The following is a 24,184-nucleotide window of genomic DNA, read 5'->3' as shown; positions in this document are numbered from 1 at the left end:
ACTGCAGTGGAGAGTTAAGCTCCAGAAAGGCCACATCAATATCAAAAACAAAAATAAGGAACAAATTATAGGAGATGGTTTCAGTTTTCTTACTTCAAGACAAGAAATGATTGGTCGTGTGTCATGCCCTGTAACCATTTAGATGCCAGAGAGCTGCAGTGCATTAATTGAATCACTTTAATTTGGCACTATGCCATTGCCTTTTTTATGAGCCTACAAAAGTCGACAAGGTGTAAATTCATCAAGAGCCCCAGCAAAAATAAATAAATAAATGCAGAGCCTTACTTTACACCTGCAGAGAAGCTGACTACAGGGAAGAAGAAACCGTCTGTGTTGAAGTCCTCGAACATGCCCTGGACAGGCTGCCCGTTGATCCTGAAGGACATACTGGGAGCTCCCAAATCCAGACAGCAGCTGATCACATCGTCTGAGTTCAGCAGGTGCTGGTTAATGGAGGCCACGGCCCTTGGGATTCGGCCTAGACAACAGTGGGCAGAGACAGAGAGGGAGAATGGATGGCTGTTAAAGCTGCAAAGTCATTGCAAATGTAGGGCAGGATGATGGGCGAGGAGAAGAGAAGGGAGCAGAGAGGTGGGGAGTTGGATGATGAGTGCTTTAAAATAGTGTTGTAGTCAAGACCACCTAACCCGAGACCGAGACAAGACCAAGACCAGAGGGTATCGAGACCGAGACAAGACCAAGACTTTTAGGGTCCGAGACCAGTCGAGACCAAGACCGAGGGGGGGCGAGACCGAGACAAGACCAAGACCAGTGCCTGACACTACATGACACAATAAAATGTGAAACATGATCAAAATCACTTCTCAAATTGATCTGAAAGATCCGCATTCCCATAAAATTACCCTGATATTAAAAACTCACAGCTCAAATAAATATAACCATCTTTATTTAATACTCCTGGGTGACTTCCATCATTTATCACAGAATGTAAAACAATTATTCATAGTTCATCACAATAGTCTTAACTTTTCTCTGCCTTTCATAAACTATGCATAAAGTTGTGTTGTTTTTAAACCAACAACCTTTGTAAAAATGGGTGCTTTTTCAAAACCACATAGCTAAATGTGTAAAACTGAAAAAATGGCAAACACTCATCGACAGTAAGAACTAAAGCCTTTAATCTTATACAGATTAAAGCTGCAGGATGTAACTTTTATAAAAAATCTGGTTTTTACATATTTTTTAAAACTGTCACCATGTCAGACAGTATGAGACCGATAATCTGCGAAAAAAATGGAGCTCCTCCACCTCCTCCCTGAACCGCTCCCAGTCAAAAACAACCAGTCAGAGCCAGGAGGAGGGTCTTAGCACTGTCAATCACTCCTGGTGTATGCTGCTCAATGTAGTTGTGTGCAACACTTCAAGATTTGGTATTGATCCTATGCCAAGTAAACACAGGGCCATTATCACCGATACTGAAACCAATACTTTTTAATAATTATGAAGAATTTCCATGAAGTTTAACTGGTTTGAGATTTTTTTCCTTTGGATCATTAATTAGTTAAAACCCAGGATAGAATTGGGCAAAGTTTATATGTAAGTAGAAAATACTTTATCAAAATAAAAGTTATTGTTCTGAAACAATAGAACAAAACAATTTTCCCCATACATTGATGTCTGGAATTTTTTTTCATAAATTAAGTGTACAAAATCATCACTCAAGAACAAATGCAAACTTTTTTCCAGGTAGATTTTTCAGAAAGTATAATAAAAAAATTTTATAAAAATGTCCCTTCATTCACTAATTTTCTACAAATTTACATTTAAATTTGATTTAAATGTTTCATAGCAAAATCCTTTTTTTTCCCAAATAAAATATGTTATGCATCACATGACAGTATAACAAAACACTGTGGGGAGGGGAGGAGCAAAGTGCTCTGTGCTGTGACAGGAGCGACACTTAGACAGTCAGCTCGCATCTTTGATGAAACCGCAGCACTGCATACAGGAGAGAAACTGAAGCCAAAGTATTGATCTCATCACACTGGTATTGAGCAATACCAATACCAACGTTGGCATCCATATTATCGATATCAGGATCAATCTGCCCACCACTAGCTCAATGTACTAATGGCAGAGAAACAACTTACTTACTTCTCTGCTGTTACCATTGGTGGTGGCCATGGTAACTTCCGGGTTCTAGCAAGAAATATTTCTCACCCCAGCGCTAACGCTAATGCTAATTAGTAAGCTAATGCTAACCACTAAATGCCGCTCCCACTTGTTAATTGAGTGATGGGGCCTAAGACATAACCAGAAAGCAGTAATCAGTTTTTTTGGACGTGTAGTTACATTTCTCGAGGTGCATGTCAGGTTTGCTTCAGAGAGGATTTTCAGTTATACACAAAGGATCAATGCAGAACTCTAAATCAGGCCTTATTAGATTGATAGAATGATCATTTTTGCATATAATCCAGAAAAGTTACATTTATACATCAAGTATTTAATGTGTCCCAGAGTGCCGTTTCCTTCCACTGTGTTTGCAGAAATCACATAAAAAAATACACAACAAAAACATAATCCAGATTCCTCGGCTGCTAAAAGCATTTCCTACATTTGAATATCAGCCACCATATTGTGAGCATAAACTATCACGTTTTTAATGCAACAATAGGAAGTGACATCATCTTGCTGGGAACTGTAGTATTTTATTCTTGAAGGCCTCTCATAGCTCTACTGGTGCTGAAAATTAATGTTTGACTATGGCTTTCTGAATACAAGTAGGGCTGCAACTATCAATTATTTTAGTAATCAAGTATTTAATTGATTACTCCGTCAATTAATCAAGTAATTGGATAAGAAATAATTTTTCATTTTAACAATTCATCAGCTTATTTTAACTTCCGTACTGCAGATGTTTCTCTGTGTGAAACAAACAGGGTGGATGGAGCAGCTACAAAGTTCTCTGTTCTTCATGTTGCTGATCAGGTGGTTGATAAAAACATTTTGAAGGAGCCCCTCTGTACTGATGGTGGTGGAGGGGGCACCGAACGATTGCTAGTGCTAATGGCAGCCCCCCTTTCCCCAGTACACTGTGGTTATTGATCTGTTCTGGTGGCTACAGCTGACGTAAAGAAAAAAATAACAGCTGACATCCTCTGCACAACACGCGCACATTCAAACATGCGCACTCACAGCACAGAGAAGTGGGGGCGTGAAAAAACATCTCAGCGATCCACTCGTGTTAAAGGCTCGTTTTTGTTTTTTTGGAAATGCTCCGCTTACACGGAGACACCTGAGCTGCAGAGCTGAAACCAAACATCAAAGCAACAAATTTGTGTCGAGGATTTTTAATAATCGAATTGCGTTATTCCAAGAATCGTTGCAGCCCTAAAACTTGCATTAAATTGTTAGTTTGTGTATCAAAATACATGAAGGTTGGTATTTACCTTTCATGCTGGGATTTTTTTGTTGAATCGGAAGCCTGAAATTTTCCTTTGATCTTCATTTTCCCTCTTACTTCTCTTCGTGTTCATGCCGGTTGTTATTTCGATTTATGCAGCACACGCGTGACCATAGTGAGATCAAACATACACACTGTGAATGAAACTGTCCGTGCTCTGTGGTAGATTGCAAACTGCGGTGAAATGATACAGGCGTAAGCAGCGATAATAGCAGCGACCTAGCCGGGGCGGAGTCTGTGAGGTGCGCTCCTTTGAGAGGCAGAGGAGAGCAATCTTTGTTGGATTTGAATCAGTACGTTTTGCATCCAATAAAAGCAAAGATGTTAACAAATAAATTGGACAGTATTCTGGCAATTTAGTGATATTTCCACAGCTGTGGTCTTGACTGGTCTTGAAATAAAATCCCGAGTCCGCAAGGTCCGAGTCCATGACAAGACCGAGACCAAATGCGGTCGAGTCCATGACAAGACCGAGACCATCAAAAAGCGGTCTCGAGACCGGTCTCGAGACCAAGACCGATCTCGAGTACTACAACACTACTTTAAAAGGAATGTCATGAAATGGATGAGGGAAAGTGATGGGTCTTTTAGCAGACTTAGAAGGGAAGTGAGGTGAAATATTTTTTATGTTGTAAGGCTGAGAGTGAAGAAGAGAGGGACTAAAGGACTTATATTCCTAAAACACCAAGTCAACAAACATATGCCCCCCAAACTATTGACCATTCCTTCCTCTTATGTATGTACAAAACCGGCAGTTAACTGGCACTTTCATTTTGAGTGCAAACTGAAGATGTAAGGTATGTATATCAAATTCATTAGAGAAGTTTTTAGGCTTTTCAGACGATATAAAAGAGAGGGGAGGGAACCACTCAAAGGGGTCTAACAGGTAGAGGTTGGAAGGTGAAATTTTATATCAGTGTCCCAAAGATGAAAAAGCAAAGTGGAGAGGGGACAGCAGGCTTCTGCATTATTCACAGGAGGTTCTGTCAGGGCAAAGTCCTTCAATAGCCCTTTTTAATTCCACAAACTTTGAGTTCAGTGCAGTGCATAGTAGCACGGACCGATTTTTAACAGTTTGTATTATATAAAGCAGAGAAAACAGATTCAAGTCAAAAGCACAGACCATGCTTGGGAATTTTTTTGTGATAGTGGAAGACCCCCAAACCAAATAAAACAAATCCCTTAACATATTAAATGTGCGTGAAACAATTATTAAAGTAAAACAAAAATGCAGGAATTACTCATGTACAAGTCTTTATAGCCCAGAGTAAGATGCTGATTAAGAAAAAAAAAGTTTCCATGGTTTCCTTTTGCTGTAAGGCCATCTCAGACCATGCATAGTTGTAAGTAATGCCAAGCTCAGACTATACAGTACCACAAGGGGGGTACTGTATAGTCTGTATAGTCTTTATGAAAACTGCCAGGACTGAAATCTTAAATTAAATTAAATTAAATTAAGATGCTCACCTGACCAGAGATGAAGTCCATCAAAGCTGTAAGAGTACAGGTCATCTCCAACACCATTGCCTCCCCACCCTTCTCCTCCTCCAGGGTACGGAGCGTAGCCTCTAGTGTTTGCCCAGCCTACCCTCAGGTGGGTCGGCTCTCCGGTTACAAAATGGTCCACCTGGTCGATGACCAGCTCATAATACCACTTCTTATACTGAGCTGAACCTTCAGCGACGCCCAGGAAGATGTTTGGTCTCATACTGGAAATGAAAATAGAGGATGAAAAACCAGCATAGGAAGCAAAGCAGTGGTTGTGCCAAACCTAAAAAAGGCACATTTTTATTATTTAACTCCAAACAGTAGCACCACATTTCCACTCTTTATTCAAGTGGATATACTCGGGTAATGTTTTGAGATCGCAAAAACACAGCAACATTACTGCATCCAGAAGGTGCACCGACACTTTAAATTCTCTACCTCTGAACATCATTGACCAATCGTGTCTGAAGCAGCAGGTCCCTTTTGGGAAGGAGGTTGTCACAGATCAGATTCTGATTGGCTCTCACTGCCACCCCATTGCATAGACAGAGGGAACAAAGGACATCCAGAATCTGACAGAGAAAAAAAAAAGAACACTTGTGTCAGCCGCTTTTCCTTTTAGTGTGAAAATGTGTCACATCCACAATGTGTCAACCATTCTCACACTCCAAGAGGAAATGATTAGCTATTCCGACAGATTCTCTGAAAGCTGCGATGCTTGTAGCACATTCACAGTGCATAAAAGGCCTTCAAGCAGAACTATCGTCCTCCACCTGCCACTCATGATCAGCAACTGTTGTTTACAAGGAAGCCCTTTGATATCTGCTACAAGTGACAGTGTAAATATTAGAAGACTGACATTTGAACACTGCATGTAAAACACTAGGTGGAATGTCACCAAGCAAAAGGCTGTTGGCTTTTGGTTGGTTCTTTGTGGGCACAACTGGCACACAACTGGCACACAACTGGCTTATTTACTGTCATTATGAATGAGCCAGTTGTGTTTTTTTGTATTGAGACAGTTGAGTTTGTGACAGATTTCTTGGCTAAGTGGTCATGATCTGAATTAGAACAGCATTTGTTGAGTGCTCTGGTATGAGCCAGAGACACCGATCTTCTTGGATCTTCTGGACTGAGCCATTAAAGAAGCTGCAGAGTAGCTGTACTAGTATAAACTTGTGGTTTAAAAACCTTATTTTGGGGAAATTATATCACACAAATATTTTTAGCGGTGAGTGATGATTCTATGTATGCAGCGGTAATCCTCACTTAGCTTTGACTTCACTGAATCCTCTGCCAGGCAAAAAGCCAAAGCAGACAATTCACCTTAGAAGTTTTTGCATGCTCTTGCAGAGAGAGACGGACAGACTGTCTATCCTCCTGATGAAGCATGAAGGGACAACCTGTGAAATGCTTGGTGCGAAGCCAGGTTATTTTCTCTAAAACTAGAAGATATGCCACTAGACTGGCATTGGCAGAGAATGCTCCGTTTCTTGTACTTTCCTAGGCTAATATTTGAGAGCTCGCATTTTCCTCATATTTCTGCTTACCTTGTGGTTCCGCCCATGCTTATAGAGCAGAGAGATGATGGATTTAATGTGCCCTTTCTGGATTATGTTCAGAGCCTCTGGGCTTTCTATCAAGATACAGTGGAGGACTTCCAGGATACCTAAGGGGTTGCACAAAATATTTGTCATTTAACAGAAGAAACGTTTAGACCACATCTTAACATCGATAGGCAATCCCCCCCCCCCCTTGCACCCAGTGCAAAGCTTTCATTGTTTTGCTTTGTTCACATTTTCCACTCAAAACTTTATGATACCTGATGAAGATTCCAGTCTCTCAAGTTTGCTGACCAACCAGTCCAAGTTTCGGGAAAACTGGGTGCAGTTGTTCCTGTTTCCACGAATTAGTGCAGCTTAACAAACAACAAAGATTTCACAAAGACAATATTAATATTTGAATCAGTATGTTCAAGCAGCAGAGTCAATTTTTTCTGATAATGTGCATAGGAAAACTCATTCAATCTGTGAATAGAAAATACATGGGAAAAACTGTAAAGTCACTACGAAACCAGGAGCTCTATCTCCCATAAAAAGCTGAGGTGTATTCCCTTGTACCAATCTCTACAGCTGTGCTGACATTAAGAAGTCTCCTTATCAATTTACTGTCTCATTTCTCACCATTTAGATTCAGGGACAGCAGACTGATAATGTCTGTGAAACACTTTAACAGCACTTTGTGCCAAAGGAATACTGATGGGTGTCTAATCTCCTTTAATTCTGCCTTCTCAGCTAAGCTATAGTTCAAAATGAACACATGGATAGTTCCACAGCTTGAGTCAAGGGCAAGGATATTCACTGTGAATGATGTGAATGTCAAATTAAAAGGTCAGAGACAGGCAGGAGAACCCACGACTACACAGACTACAGGCTTCAAACCATGGCTGGATAATCATACAGTAAGTAATGCTGATGGTACTGTTTGACACTTTAACGAAGATGGCAAATAAAAGTTAAACGATTTGTGCCACTGAATCAAAGAATAATCAGATCTCAATAAACAAACAAAAAAAACCAAAAAGACGATAGCTGACCAGCCTACAGTATTGTGCAAAAGTCTTGTATCTTTATATTTTCCTCTTCAAGGAGTCAGTTTTTTGTTTTCTGTTATTTTTTTAAAGTGGTCTTGAGCAATACTTCTAAGGGGTTTCTGGAGGTTTTTCAACACTTTTTTTTAACCTGTGACAAAAAACACAATTTGTTCCCATTTCTTTAGATAAATCTACAAAAATTGCTAAAGATAACATAGTTTGACTGGAATAAAATAGTATATTTGCACCAAAAAGGCAATCCCCATCCAAATGCCAAGTTTTTGGCATATCTCAGCATTATGTACAGCGTGTCCTTACAAATATTACACAAGAACTTCAACTGGAGAATCAGTGGCAACAGGTCTTACAGTGTGATGAACCCAAACTTGAATATGTTTGGAAGCGGTCAGGAGAGAAGTGCAACAGTGAGGGTCTACATGGAAGAAGTGTGAGATCATCTTGGCAGTGAATGGACCAAAAATCAGCTAACACCCAAAGAAGAGCATTAAATCTTTTTCAAGAAGTCTGGAGAACTAATTTTGAAGACTGAAGGCTTCAGGAATAGAAGGGTGTGTTGAAGAATAAAGGTGGTTATACTAAATATTGACTCGTTAGAATTGTGAAAACTCTTTACACTTTAAAACAGCAAGCACTGACCAAAACAACAATACACAAAGGTAAAAGTCAACATCCAAAATAGGAACATCAATAAAAAATATTTTTTTATATTTATATTATATATATATATATATATATATATATATATATATATATATATATATATATATATATATATATATATATATATATATATATATATATATATATATACATACATATATATATATATATATATATACATATATATATATATATATATATACATATATATATATATATATATACACACACACACACACACACACACACACACACACACACACACACACACACACACACACACACACACACACTTCTTCTTCTTCTTCTTATATGCATTGCATGGTGAGGTTCAGGGAAAATTCCTTATTAGAGTGATGTTCATATTTTCATAATTTAACAAGCGTACTGCCTACTTTGACAGGTAACATAGACCAATAAGAAAGAGAAGGTCAGAATAAACAAGGCCCCTGCACAGTTCATCATGCAAAATCTGCTTCACCAGGCTGCCTTCTGCATCCTTGGGGGTGACCCCTCTGTGGGGAAGGCTGGAGTGTACTCAGAGGAGTGTATTTGTGGGTTTTGAGCATGTGTTTGTGTGTAATATGTGGACGTACATGCAGGGGAGGTGATGATGAATACAAAGGCAGTCAAGGTGAGCCAAGGGGAAGCTGTTGATGGGAAAGCTCCAATGACAGCAAAACAAACTACCCAAGAGAAAGCTGTCCGAAATAAAAGTTTTCAGGGTCAAAGCTTAAGCATTCATGACTCAACGTGGGGCCCTGAGAGAATCGGATAATGCCAGCACCTGTGATGGCTGGCATTTTGCTAATGATGCCATTTTGCCTTCAAATATTCAGCTCGATGCTTTGTGATTATGTCTGCACTGCTTTCAAAAACTGATGTGACTCAGATGAAAGCGAGGACAGACTGTAAGACTGCAGGAGGCACAGTGTTTACAGTTAAACGTCATGTAAATGCTGTGACCTGGAAGGAAGGAAGGAAGGAAGGAAAGAAAGAAAAATGGAAAAACTGATACAGAAAGGAATGCAGGAAGCTAAACACATAAGAAACATACAGCAGAAAAGGATAATTCAGTGAAGACACAGAGAAGATAAATGCTACATGCCAACCCAGAAACAACAGCTGACACTATTGGATGTGAATGTTTCATGTGATCCATTGCTCAGGTCTGCTTACCCAAGAGTTCGTAGAGGAGGTTGAGAATGTCCTTCCACGCTGCGCCGGCCTCCTCCCCAGCCATCTCTCCGAAGTGGGCTGCACTGTCGTACAGGTTCATGCGATCGATGCATTTGACCAGGAGGGTCAGCATCCCCTGACAAAATCAAAACAAATATAAATATTTATTATCATGACTAATATATGATTTACCATATAATATGAGAACTACTGTCCTTTTAGAAAGAATATGCATTAGAATATAGTTTTAGAATATGCATTATGCATATGTATGTATCTAAACAAAGAAAATGCATTTTTTAAATGTCAAAGAGTTAAAAAAAATTACAAATTGTGACACACTAATCTAGACTGTACCATACACCATACATTAAATAAAGTCACTCTGATCTAACCTAAGGATTGAGAAATAAATATTCAGCATTCAGCAATATTTTTTTATTTAACCAAAGTTGAAATACAATCATTTAAGAACCATAGGTTTTAAAACACCCTGTGGCAAACATCTGTCAAAAAAAAATAAAGTTCTACATAGCATCCATCTAAAATGAGAAATTATATGAGAGGTTTTCTTTTTGCATAACAATTAATCACATCACCCACTCTCACCTCCTCTTTGAAGAGGTCTTGACGTTTGATGAGTGAACGGAGAAGACACTGTTTCTCCTCATGCTCCAGCTCAGAATCAGGCTGCTTAAAGTACTCAATCAAATCATTCAGTGTCTGTAGCACCTCTTCAACATACCCAGCCACCGCTGTGGACTCCCCTGCCGCAGTGCTGTCCAAAGCTCTAGGAGAAAAGACAGAAAAGACCAAGAATGTGAATTAAAATGTAAAATATAAAAAAAAAAAAAAAAAAAAAAAAAGAGAAACATAATGTGGTCGTTTTAACATGAGGTCTTTTTGCGAGAGGCAAAGAATACCCTCCTCTCCTTACTTGATGAAGTTGGTAAAGAGTAACGTGGTGTTACGGATGATGCGCGCAGCACGAGACTCCTCGTGCTGACAGCGCTGGAGGATGAGCCCGTCATCCATGTGGCCCTCAGAATGTAGGCAGGCCTAGGGCAGGACAAAGACAGGGACAGGGAATATTAGTTTTTCATTAAAATTAGGATACAAACAAAGCAAGGATGCAACCAGACACCAATAACCTGCTACAAAACCTTCCGTCCTGTCAGGCTTTGTGGTTTACGACGTGAAAGCTCAGTGAAGTTGGATTCACTGTAATCAAACAGCTTAATTGAAAAAAAAAAAAAGGGGGGGGGGGGGTCACCACCCATCACCTCCAACACATCAGGTGCACTGGCATGCTGCCAAGGCTGCAAGGTCTGCCTGGCGCCTGCATGATGTGGCATTTGATGTCCCTGGACGAATGCCCGGCGATGAGCAGCGTTCATATGCCGCCCTAATCCCCCTGTCTCACCCAAAGCTAACTGCCGCCCTCCATGTCACCCATTATCACGTTTAAATGGATGTCAGCCTCATGTGCACTGTGTGTGTGTTGGTTTGTGTATCCACGGCAAACACTGTTTTCAGGTCCAAAAGAAGAAATTTGGACTGAGTGGGGTGGGCGTTTCAAAGGCGATCCATATATGCCACTGGTTTGATTGGGTGTGATTTGCTCCTGTGCACACTGGCTTTGAGGAATGGCAGGCATTTATGACCTTATTGGAAACAGATGCCAACTGTATACACTGCTATTTGTGTCACTATGTGCAGTGCAATAAATTATTTGTAATTATTCCTGCAGCAGTTGCTGGCTCATTATATAATACCCAAACAAACAAAAAGAAAAAAGCACTAGATTATCCAACACTGCAAAGTGGACATCAGCAACAAAGCCAGAGGCTCACTGTATGTGAGTTTCTTTCTAATTTGCACCACTAAAGTAAAATATTGACTGTATTCTTTATTTTTAGGTACATCAGATGAGAGGTCACTAGCAGAGGTGTTCTGCATCACACCACTGTGATTACTTTAGTGTACATTACGCTGATATGGTGTATTTATCTCAAAGTCATTTCAGTATAAACATCCAGGAAACCTGGGGCCAGTACAGGAGTACTTGTTTTTAAGTCTCCATGCAAAATGTAATCAAATGGCTATCTACAGTACAGGGCATTGTGTATATTGAAGTTGAAGGGAATTGGGGACAACTTACCACAAGTTTGTCCTTGGCCCACCAAACAGGTTAATGGCTATTTTCACATCAGTTATTTTGACATGCAGTGTAAACAGAGGTGTAATAATTAGCATTTGTTATGGCCGTGTTCAGTTTAGGTGGGCCTAGCTGCTTGTATTGCACTTAATGGTATGGAACCATAATTAAGTCTATCCTCTATTTACACTGTAATTACACTTGTCTTTACTCTGCTATGAAGTGTGAAAATGACTTTTTGGAAAAGATCTATTCAGCATCTAATTACATTCATTTAAATATTTATTTACATATACACACATATTTGACATCTTTCATTATTAACATTTTCTTTTTTGTTGTTGTAACAGACCTGCATGGTGCCAGAACCAAAGGAAACACATTGAGCATTATAATGTTTGTTCCACAAGCATGATGGACATTTTAATTTATATGTTCATCAAATGGGGAAAAAAACAGATAAATGCGTACATTAAATATTACTTTTATTAAAGATAGTCCTCAAGGTTACAGCTAATTTTCTTTTTTTTGAGCTACGAAAAAAAAGATTTGTAAACTGTTACTGAAAAGTCAGAGTTCCAGATGAAAGGTGTTACTTACCCTTCTTTTTAGGGGACCAAGACGAGATGATTTGGCATCTGGCGCCTGGTAGGACAGCCACAGTCCTGTTGCCACATGCATGATGAAGCACACCGAGTCTCCATATTTGATCTCTGGCACTCCCATGCCATCAATGTCCCTCTTTGGGCCTGTATCTCCCTTTTCCTTTTGTGGAGACACACACACACATACATTAACAAACAAATATACACAGAGAAAGCACACACGCCCACACACACGTACACACAGTGACAAATGAAGATGCATTGTGATTAGATGGTAATCAGAGATGCCGGTTGAGGAGAGTGTATTCATTGGCCTGCCAGGAGGCTGCTGCCGGCCTCATTAGCTCTGCTACATTTCTTGCACAGCAGAGATGGAGCGATGCAGCTGATTGCGGTCGACAGCAAGTAGCGGGAAACATATTAAAGCCAATGTTCAACATGGTGAAGCTCTGACCTTTCCAGATACAGGAACTAGAAGGTACAGGGTATTGTGGATAAGGGATGGAGAGCAAGAAAGTTATTAGGCAATCTATATTCTTCTAAAGAAACATGAGTCCTAAGTTAGAGCAATTTTATGCTGTATTGTCAGGAGTACGATAGACTTTGAAGTAATGTGTCAGAGGGATTTTATACTGTATCTGCTGTGGATAAAGGGATATTCATAGGAACAAATAGAGCTCCGTGAAGGTGACTCAGTGTTCTCTTTATGTGGTTGTAGCCAGTTTTACAATTGGTAATAATTAGGGCTTGCTCACACATCAAACAGAAAATCCAAGAAATCGCTATAGATATTTTTACCAGTTTTAGCTGGATCTCTTCAGGTAACGGAGGTTCAACACAAAAATGTATGCATTAGTATTAGGCTTTTATATTACTGGGTATATTTTTAATCACTGATCAACAGAAAGAAACGAATGTGCAATCTGTAGTTTCATCTTACTCCTGTGTTACCTTCTACTGCAGAATACAGCGATATCTACCATACAAGTATTGTTTACGAGAATAAATAAAACAGCTTTTCTATTGGAGTTTCAAGCGCTCCTTTCTCATGGTTATTTCCAGCATCGAGTCATTATTTTTGTAGTATATGCTATTAAATATGAGCTGCACAAACCTTCAGAGTTCAGCAGAGCGAGAGTGGGAGAAAAATGGATGTGGAATTGCAGGAAAGAAATTTCTAAAGTCAAATAGGAGAATACAAAGCAGGTATCTTAAAATATATATATATATATATATATATATATATATATATATTATTTTTTAATATTGCAGTGGTGATAGTGAATTCCTCCTGCCTGCTCCAACATTTACAGTGTTGCCTACTCAGCAACTATGAAAAGGTCATTTTATGGTGCAAAGGCATGAGCTCATTAAGAGCTTACATACTCGCTTTGGGAGTTGTTGATGAAGTAGTTGGGGAAAGATATTTTGAGTTCTATATTAATGAGGTTAGTTAACTAAGAGCATTTACTTACACCAACACCCAGGACAGTTTTCAGATGCTGTAACTGCCTTGCTCAAAAGGCACATAAGAGCTAACTTTAAAAAAAGAATATATACAGAGCTGTGAAAAAGTATTTGCCCCCTTCCTGATTTCTTAGATTTTTTGCCCTTTATCACACTTAAAAGTTTCAGATACTCAAAAATGTTTTAATATTAAAAGAATGAATACAAAATGCTTTTTTTTCCCTCTTTCTTTAGCTCATGTCATGATGTGTTGCCTTTTTAGCCCACTTCACTTTGTCACACAGGTCCTATTTAAGTGATTTCTTGATTCAGCAGGCCTGGCAGTAATCAGGCTTGTGTGTGGCTACTGAAATTGAACTCAGCTCTCCAAAAACTGTGATTACTTACAATTAATTCATGATTTAATAAATGAAATCATCATTTAAAAACTGCATTTTGTATTTACTTGGGTTATCTTTGTCTAATATTAAAATTTTTGGATGATCTGTGAGAAATATGTAACGAATAAGAAACCAGGAAGGGGGGGGGGGGGGGGGGGGGGGGGATGCTTTTTGGCACCATAAATTAGGTTTATACAGGCAAATAGGGCACTGACCTTAGAGGCCCTAAAGCAGAAAGCAGTGGCTGTGGTGTCAGACTTCTCTCTGTCCTGCAGGCCCAGTCCATGTTCTTCAGTCAGGGCAAGATAGTGGCCGGTAGAGAGATGGCGTAGTCGGAAGGGCTGGCCCCACCGGATGTGGCTACCACTCCAGCTAAACGTAGAGAACTGGTGTCACAAGCTTTGGATGCAACAATGATCGCATCAGGAGAATCAGGTTTGGAAAATGCCTTTTCTCACACATCAGGTGTTGGACTGTTTACATTAGGTGAGGGAGCTTACTGAGTAGAGCCTCCAGACATTACAACCAATCACTAGCACTGAATTCACCTGCCTATTACCTGCGCTGTTCTCACATCTGTGGAGTCAGACCCCACATGTGTTCATTCTCACATGCACCTCTATTGGGTAATTGCTAGAAAAGATTTTCACAGTGTTTTCTAGTTTTTCCCACAATGGAACCCATTAGTGGCTCATTTGATCCCCTTTATTTTGCAATTAATAGGAGACAGGTACAGTAAATTGAGACTGGTAACATTTAACATAATTCAGTTTTTGAAAAGAAGTTTATAAAAAGGGTTTTTCCTCTCGCTGTTTGCATTTATGTACTGAAGGCCAGGTATCGTTTATAAAAAAAACAAAAACTGAAGGATATTTACTCTAATTCTGGAGGCACATCAGTTAGATCAAAGTACTCTAGCCAACTGAGTTATTCATGTAAGCCACCCAAACTGTTCTGCATGCTATATGTCTCTGTTAAGTGAATAAAAAGCTTCATTCAAAGACTTCATTCCAGGAAACAAATACGGCATGAGTGATGAAGGTATTTAATATATTTCCCTCCTTTCTATTTGAAGAAAAAAATGCCTGCACTGTTTCACTCAGCATTGCAGATGAAATCGTGCAACTGGAAATGTTCAAATGTATGTTAAAACTATCTTGAATTGCACTATCAACTAAAATGATCTCAAGTCGAACTTCAGAGGAGCTCAAGTTTCTCTGTATAAATGATGCAATGTGGGAAACACTGTTCAAAATTCCCCCCTTAAGCCAAAAAAAGACATCTGCCTTAATAGCTGCACCTGTGGCACTTTCAAAGTACACTGACTGTGACAGGAATTCCCAGTAGGAGCTGGCAGCCGAAGTAACTGCTGAGAAATTGGTTAGGTGGCCAGTTAAAGATAGGAAAGTGAGAGACGTGGGACAGTGATAGAAAGGTAGTTTAAAGCGGCTGGTAAACAGATTCTGGAAACTCTGGAAATTAATTGGTAGCGACAGCTCAGAAAAGAGGGAGATGAAGTTTATATATAACCTTAGTTTAGTAACTGTAACATGCATACATAATACAGTACTGTGCAAAAGTCTCCTGTCATTTCTTTATATTTTGTTAGGAATCTGGGAAATAGGTACAGTAATTTACTGAAACCTAAACAAACATAAATGAAATACAGTATATAAGGCAAAACCAGAGATTGCACGGTTCTAACAATCTTGAAAGTCAACAGTCTTAGGCAGCTTTCTTGTCATTTCTTTAAGTAATCTTCAGGAATAGTTCTTCAGGCTTCTTGATGGACATTCAAAGCTCTTCTTTGGATGTTGGCTGCCTGGCTTAACAAACAACCAAACAAAAACATTCCTCTGAAAATTCTCAGGTACAAGAACTGGACAGAAAATGAGTGAAAAAGGAGCCAATGTCCAAAGAAATTTGAAAGACCTTCACAATGCCTGGAGAACTATTGCAAGTCCGCTTTTTAAAAAAAATGAAAGTCTGGCTCCTTGGATGCAAAATTTAAAGAATATTTTTTTTTTTTTTTTTTTTAAATCATACTCAAATAAAACTGTTTGTGTCAGTTCTGAGAGAATGTATCATGTTCTTTACTCTATTTAGTGTGTGTTTTTGAGTCTGATGTTACCTGATCCTCAGTGGCTCCACTCTCCAGAGTGAACGGGCCTTTGATGCTCCCTTACCGGCTTCATAGTTGACTATCCTAAGAGCAGAAGACACAAGTGGGGGCCTCAGTTAAGTAAGTCACAGGAACAGCAAGCTCAGTATAAGATGGTATACCTCGGGATGTCTTGCAATGGTAAACACTCCTTCCAAAAATCTCTGGATCCAGATCCAGACTGACTCCAAACATGGAGTATAACTGACAATCACATAACCTCCTTGGGCAAAGTATTAAACAAAGAGATTCCACACAGTTGTGCTACATGTGTACATGTGACGTTTAAGCAGGAAATATCAATACTCTAAAAAGCGTAAGCTTCACTGTTCAGGTAATCATAAAAAAAAGACTCTTATACTTTATGATAATGATTCAGGATGTAGAAAATATTGTTCGGTTGAAAGGATATTTCACTGCTTCTCAATAAAAGAGCAGCACAGTCTCCCTTTGCCCCGGATTACAACAGAAAATGAGTTGGCATTTAAAAAAAAAATCTCCACTGAATTTTATCTCCAGTGAACAAACGAACAAACAAAAAAAATCTTCAAAACTTTTTTCTCGATGGTTAGTTTTACAGATTTAAAATACTGACTTGTTGATCACAAAAATCTGAGCCACTAACCTCTGCTCCTCTTCATTCTTGTCTGCTCCAGGGATGGTCAAGCTCTCATCGTGCCCGTGACAAAGACGCATCACATGTCCACCAATTAAAAAACCTAAAAGAAATAATGTTTTTTTTCTATTCATATTTGCAGAAACTACTTTTATTCTGGTGTATGGTCTGTTTTTAAAACACCATCAGCACAGTCAAAATTATGACAGGAAATAATAGATTTTTAAAAATGTTAAAAGGAAAAATTAATTGAAATTTTTCCCATTTAGACAACAAAGAAGACATTGCCATCAAAAGCAATACTTAAAATGTAGCATTCCACCCTTGGATTGAATAAGGAAGAGCTGCTACTGTTGCTGACAGTTAGAAGCTTACCTACTGCCATGCTGCTTGAAGAACAGGTAGGCTGGACATTCCAGAGTGTCTGCATGAAGGAGGCATCCACGTGAATGTTGCCATTGGAAATAGAGAGATGCTGGAAAAGGGAAGCACAGTTGCACAGGGCTTTGGGTTAAGCAGATATGTAAGCAGAAGTGGAAAAACAGACACACAACAGGATTTAGAAATACTACACAGAGGTGGAAGATGCCCAAGTGGCTGGAGTTGAAAAGAGATTAAAACACGTCCTCAGGAGGAAGCTCACTGCCTGATCACTGCAGGCCAAAGGCAGTGCTCCATGCAACAATATCTAGATAATGCAATAATTCCTTCCAGCAAACAAACCACACCTATTCCTGGTAGGAATAGAGGAAAGTGAGTCAATGAGTTCAGATTTAGGCAATATCCAAGTAAGCGTTGACACAATGATTTCTAATACATGCCATACTGTGAAAAAGGGTTTACTAACTGTCAATGCTCCTTTATCACATAACACCATTAGGAAGGCATCTAATCGTATTCTGGCAACAAGAAAACATCATATTTAAATCAATGGAAAGATAAATATAAACACCAATTAAGTTTTTTTTATTTTTAAGTTAGCTCATATTTTTATTAGCATGACATTTTAAAAAAGTTAGATATCTTAGTCTATAACAGCAGATGTTATAGATTATTGGAGAGCTATAACTGAGGTCGAACCATCTATTCATCGTCTCTTCTTAATGTGATTTTTATAATCCTTCCTGACATTTATTTGCCAGGCTTTAACCCTAAAGGGAAACTAAGATAAATCAGCCTAACCTGACACATTGACACAAATGCCTAGGTCAAAAAAAGACTGCATTACATCCAATGTGAGTGTTCACAGTAATAATGCAGTGACTAATTTTGCTTGAATTTCTGTGTTGTGTCCCATAGCTGAATAGCTGAATTTCTGGCGAGCTAATGCAGGTGAAGATTTCACTGGAGGTTTGCCAGTTTTGCTTTAATTGCACATTTTCCCTCTCTGAAGGTCAGGTGTGGCCACTAGAAGATAGTGCCTGGCACACTGTTGTCCTTCCCTTTTGCCATTTCTCTCTCTGCCTCTTCCTCAGTTCCTCCTCAAATCCACCTCTCCTCTCTTTTCCAAGCAAGTTAATTGAGGTCAGGTGTATAGCTCTGCATGGTGGAGACAGCATTAACTCAAAGCTCATCAGTCAGATGGATGAGTTTCATAAAAATACATTTTAAAGGAGGACCTGCACAGAGGGGGCTTCACAGGTAATCAGATTTCCATTACAGACAGCAATAGAAAGTTTTTGAGTTTCCCCGTTGCACTGCCTCATCACTCCAAAGTTGGTGGGAGTGAAACCGGTATCAGGGTTATCCAAGTGCTATAAAACTTTCTAAAGGGCCTTTTCAGGCAGACGGTGAGCCAAAGCTGATGACTCCAGCACATAATCTTCTAAACAGAACCACCATTTTTTGGATTTGGCATATTTGGTTTTTCAAGTTTAGAGACAGACAATTCTGTTCCGACATAAAAACAAACAAACACACAAAACACTTGGCAGTGGAATAAGAAAGCTCCCAAAACAACAGGAGAGAATATCTGAATTAAGTGAGATCTGACAAGCAAACCAGACAAAGGAAAATGAGAGATTATACACAAAGTATCAGAAACACAAGCAAGACTCTGATGTAGCGTGACTGTACTGGAAAATAGTACATATTCACGAGAGAAAACCTGTCGCAGGGCTAACACAAAAAGACAGACAACCACTCACACTCACATTCAAACCAATGGGCAATTTAGAATCACCAATTAACTTAACCCCAGTAACCGCATGTCCACACAGGGGGAGTCCAGGCCAAGGTGGGTTCGAACCCAGATCTTCTAGCTGTGAGGCAACAGTGCTAACCACTACACCACCATGCTGCTCCCCAGAGAGAACATGCAAACTCCACACAAAGGCCCCAGACTGGATTCAAATCCAGGACCTTCTTGCTGTGCGGTGACAGTGCTAACCCTCGCACCACCGTGGCATGCATTTATGGCCTCCCATGATGCAAAGTAACTTCCACAATGCTTTTCATTGTATAAACTTTTATTGCCTTTGAATAACAGTGACTTTCTATTAAAGTTCCTCTTCAAGCAGCTGCTACACTGTAAAAGGTGACTAGAGTCTTCTGGCTAAAACCATACAGTTTGTTTGCTTGTGACACTAAAGAAGATATCTACAGTATTTAAACCTTTACCATGCGTACATTTATCTAACAAATGTGTTCGACTCTTGTAAAAAGAGTAAATACGACTTTTAGATGTGACTTACTAGATATCTCTCTGTTGACACACTGACAAGAATCAGGTCGTCTCCAATGCGAACTTTCTCTCCCTCAGATCTCTGCTTGGACGCAGGGTGAATGGTCCACCAGCAGGCCTCTCCTATTCACACAAATACACATGAAAATAATATTTGCATAACTGGTAATAAGGAGAATATAAAACTTGAGCACATCTGCTGAGCAGGGCAGTCACGTGCATGCCCTTTTAAATTTCTCTTCATTTTTGTTAGACGCTGTAGGAGCAGCGGAACTGTTTCCTTATGATAAATGGCCTCAAGCTTTAGTTCAAATGTCAAATGTAGAACGACTGCACACACACACACACACACACACAAGTGAAGTTAGAGTATTCCTCCCATTAGCTCAATATCAACGTTAAATCAACCTGAAATGGTCACTCCTGAAGGCTGAATTCAACTGAAAGCAGTAAAATCTATGAAGTGCCCATTAGTCATACCGTACCTATTGAATCTTCTTGCAGTCCGACATCAAATGACAGCTTGTCTGTCAGAGACCTTGATGTCTTCAAACAGGTCAAGTACTGGTGAGTGAAAAATGAACTAATGTTAGGTCAAAGGAAACACTCAGACTAGCCGTAAGAGGAATTCAGCTCATGTTAAATGGGTCTCACTAAAATACTAGGTATGTATAACTAAGGGGTAAATGATTCGTGCTAAATAATTAGTATATTAATCAATTAGTAAGTAATTTATTAACCAATTTATTGTTTCAAGGTATGATCAAAGCACATACAGTAATGTTCAAAAGTGAGCCACCCCTCATTTCTTTATATTTTGTGAGGAAAATTGATCCAGTGATTTACTGAAATGTACAAATTTACATGGAAATAGAGAATATAGGCCAAAAACAGTCTGTACAATTCTAACCAGCTTGAAAGTCGATATTTGGTGTGACCACCACAGACTGAACATTTAGGAAATTTCATGAAGCAGTCTTCAGGAACAGTTCTCCAGGCTTCATGAAGGACATTCAAAGCTCTTCTTTGGATGCTGGCTGTCTTTCTTCTGTTCTCTGTCAAAATGGTCCCACACTGCTTCCCCAGGCTCTGAGGAGTCTAATCCTAATGATTGATAATGTTCAGTTGTATGTATTTTACATCTTGACAGCCCCCCCCACCCGAACAGGATAAGCGGAAGAGAATGAATGGATGGATATTTATATTATATTTGACCTGCACTGACAGTGTGTTTGAGATCATTGTCATGCTAAAAAAAAAATGAAGCAGTTGCCAATCAGATGCCTTTCAGATGGAACAGCAGGGTGAATCAAATCTGAAAGTGCTTTTCTGTGTTCATAATTTCATGAATTTTGACAAGATCTCCAACACCACGGACTCACTTGCAGCCAAGAACCACGACAGAGCCCCCCCATGTGTTTTACAGATGGCTGTAGACACTCACTGTTATAAATCTCCCCCGACCTCCACATATAGTGACGAATTGAACCAAAACCTTCAAATTTGGAGTCATCACTCCATAAGACCTGTTGCCACTGATTTTCAGTCACATTCTTGTGTAATTGTGTGCATACTTCAGCCTTTTCTATTGTGCTTCCCTTCCTTAAGAATGACTTCTTGACAGTTAACCATCCACTGAGACCATTTCTGGAGTTTACAGTAAACAAATGCGAATAATTTATGCATTTTGAGACATGCTCCCAAGTAAGACACACAAAAAAAAAAAAAAACATTCCTCTGAAAATGGTCAGGTACGAGGAGTGGACTGAAAATGAATGAAAAAGCAACCAAATTGTCAAAAAACAAAACAAAACAAAAAAATTCAGAAAGCACGGAGAACTAATGCTCAAGACTACTTTACAAAATTAGAATATAATCTGTCTCCTTGGGTGGAAAATATTAAGAAGTAATAGGAGGTTCAGGAGTTTTGCACAGTACTGTATGTTGCTTTAATTCAAACAAAAGCAACTGAAGACTTCACATTAAGTGAAACTTTGCCTCTCACGGTTTTTTTAAACACCAGTTTTTTTTTTAGGCAGAACCATTTTTTTAAAAATACCAGCACAATAATACAATTATTTTTTAACATTTAACACTGGGCACTCCTTTATTCAAGCACTGGTGACATTTTTGATTTGTCTAATATCCAGAAATATTATAAAAAAGCAAATTTTTGTCAAATAATGCAGCACACATTGGTTTTCCTATACGGGGTGCTAACTTACGCTTACTTGACAATCACCTAGTAAGGCCCCATTGTGAGCAAGAAAAATGCCTGCCTACCTACCTTTCTGTCATCATTGCATTGTTAATACTCACCATGCCACTGAAGGAGTGGCGTAGGAGGATGGCGTGACCGTAGAGCAGGGTCCGGTGTCCACCCCCCTGACCCGCCTGCCAGGAAATAAACAGGTAATAGATTATTACCACACCCTACTATTCTTGACCTCTGAACCCTGACAGGTTAGTATCTCCCACTTTACTTCTATATCAGCTATTAAAGTGCAAGTTCCCTTGGCTTTACGCTCTGTGCGAGCAAAGCACGGGACTTCCTGGATCAAGCATCCGTTACTGTGGATCACCATTCCGAGTGCAAGCAGGAAACAGAAAAAGAGGAAGGGAAACACACAGAAAACTCCATTCACAGTCGGTCGAACAAATGAACACTTATATAGTATCACACTCAGTAGACAACTTGCTCATTCTTGTGATAAACAAGAATAACTGTGAGGTTTTATAGCAAAACACATGAGGAAATGTGAGGAAACAGATGAGCAAAAAAAAAAAAAAGAGTGAGATCCTTCATCATCACGGCAAATAAAGAAATTACTACTTACCTTTTTAATCAACCTCTAGCAGCAGAATGAAAAAAAGAGAATGACCATAAGGAGCAAAAACTAAACTAGAGGCTCTCCTCTTTCTTGTCTAGCTGTCAGCATTAATTTGGTTGTTTACTGATAGGTTTGCATACAAACTGACCTAAAGGGAACTCCCAACAGTCCCCTGAATATGACCCTTAGCTAATTCTCATTTGGCTTCAAAGTATCACACAGATGGCTTGTATAAGTGAGACAAAAAAGGAAACGGAGGCTTAGATAAAAAGAAAAATGGGAAGAGTATCCAGCAACAGCTGGGGAGGGAAGGGGGGGGGGGGGTACTGTGAGAGAGCCAGTCTGTATTTCAGGCCTGCTGTCATGCTGACACATCACTGCCAGGAACTGTGACCTTTGGTGTGGGTGCCCCTCCTGTGTGTAAGTGCTGTATCATGAACAGCTCGGTACTGTTGTGCAAAATGTGTTAGAAATTGTTTTGTCTCAGTTTCTGTATGAGTGCTGCAGGAGGATGATGGGTGTGTGTGCTGTATATTTATGGATAATTTTGTGATTTTACTTTTTTGCCTCAAAGAGGCAAATCCTGTAAAGCGGCTAAAACTGAATGAATTGTTCCTTCTACCATTTACTGTCTTTGAATCTAAAGTCTGCCAAACTGCTGCAGTAAGCAACATGATTTATTTTTAAAAAATTATATGGGCACTATAATTTATTTAGAAATAGCCCTATGGAGTAATAACAAAAATAAATTTTCCACATCTGTAGAAAGTAGTCATCAATTCCAACAAAAAGACCAAAAGCATTAAATGATACTTCTTTTACTTTCCAGGAACTAAGACAAATTTAGTAAATCTCTGGTAAACATTTCTCTGCTCACTCCGAGCTAATACTAGTACACATTTGCCACATGGCACATACCTGAATGCTCGAGATCAGCAAACTATCAGACCTTCTGCATTTACAGATGTGGTCACACATGTTGATGCTCAGTTAAATGCATTTGATTAGCAGCACCTAGCTGCTACTTACCCTCTTAATTCCTGTGGAAGCAGTAGGGATGAACTTAGTTTTCACAGGCTTGCAATGAATTCTGTGAAAACTTTGTCACATGATTTCCTTCCTCTACCATCCTTACTTTTTTGCTGGATGTCCATCAGTCATCAACTAACTTTACCTAACCTAATACCTAACATATTCTTGCCTGCATGTATTTACAATTAGTTAGACAAATGTCATTAAATAAACCTCTACAAGAACGAAACATTGTCCACTTTCCATTGTCAAACACTTGACAGAGCTTTTATAGAAAACCATGACTAAGGGACCTACCTAAATGTACAGTTAATATCTTATCTCATATAGAATGGCCTGAGGATGGGGAAAAAGCAAAGTAATCAATTTTCCAAGGAAGAAAGGAATAGATTTATGCCAGACTAATCTGCTAAGTACCATCTGATACATTGACTTTCATGTGCATATTCATTGCTCTGTCCTTTAAATCACTAAATAACAGACAAAGATTGCAATTAATTTGCTTTGCATTAACTTAATAAAAGCACATTAAAATATCATATGCACTGTGATGTGCAATGTTGGACTGGCAGTTAATAATTAAAAGAAAAAAAAGAATTCATCCAGTAATCTGTAATTAAAAATGCATTTCATAATTCTTAACAGTTGTGCATGTGAATACTCTGAAATCAAAACTGATTTCATTACATTTCCTCTTGTCAGTACCCTTAAAATCAATTAATGTTAGAGACCAAACCCAGAGAAAACAGAGAAGCACACCAAGACCACAAAGTGAGTTTTCTGCCAACGAGTGGGTTTCCAGACCTTTAAGAGTTGCTAAATTAAATCAATTAAGAGCTAAGGATACCACTTGTTAGGTAAATTTATAATGTATTAGCAGAGATAT

At 39.1% G+C, this 24,184-nt stretch overlaps 1 protein-coding gene across 1 annotated transcript in view; it reads right to left on the bottom strand.

The window, feature by feature from the left end:
* Positions 1 to 24,184, bottom strand: part of ryr3 (ryanodine receptor 3) — a 143,220-nt gene that overhangs the window by 91,598 nt on the left and 27,438 nt on the right. Inside the window, exons 5-20 of the mRNA XM_030721104.1 lie at positions 21,755 to 21,829; positions 19,921 to 19,999; positions 19,446 to 19,558; positions 17,128 to 17,227; positions 16,762 to 16,855; positions 16,107 to 16,181; positions 14,191 to 14,347; positions 12,124 to 12,288; positions 10,303 to 10,424; positions 9,975 to 10,155; positions 9,366 to 9,501; positions 6,735 to 6,830; positions 6,463 to 6,581; positions 5,351 to 5,484; positions 4,892 to 5,133; positions 286 to 478 (exon numbers count right to left, since the gene is read on the bottom strand). Coding sequence (XP_030576964.1) covers positions 286 to 478; positions 4,892 to 5,133; positions 5,351 to 5,484; positions 6,463 to 6,581; positions 6,735 to 6,830; positions 9,366 to 9,501; positions 9,975 to 10,155; positions 10,303 to 10,424; positions 12,124 to 12,288; positions 14,191 to 14,347; positions 16,107 to 16,181; positions 16,762 to 16,855; positions 17,128 to 17,227; positions 19,446 to 19,558; positions 19,921 to 19,999; positions 21,755 to 21,829 — 2,081 coding nt within the window. The remainder of the gene's footprint in view (positions 1 to 285; positions 479 to 4,891; positions 5,134 to 5,350; positions 5,485 to 6,462; positions 6,582 to 6,734; positions 6,831 to 9,365; positions 9,502 to 9,974; positions 10,156 to 10,302; positions 10,425 to 12,123; positions 12,289 to 14,190; positions 14,348 to 16,106; positions 16,182 to 16,761; positions 16,856 to 17,127; positions 17,228 to 19,445; positions 19,559 to 19,920; positions 20,000 to 21,754; positions 21,830 to 24,184) is intronic.

This window comes from Archocentrus centrarchus, chromosome 24 (genome assembly GCF_007364275.1).
Source record: "Archocentrus centrarchus isolate MPI-CPG fArcCen1 chromosome 24, fArcCen1, whole genome shotgun sequence".
In the NCBI taxonomy this organism is placed as follows: Eukaryota; Metazoa; Chordata; class Actinopteri; order Cichliformes; family Cichlidae; genus Archocentrus; species Archocentrus centrarchus.
Note: the sequence above shows the minus strand (reverse complement) of the source record. Positions and strands in the feature narration are given on the sequence as shown.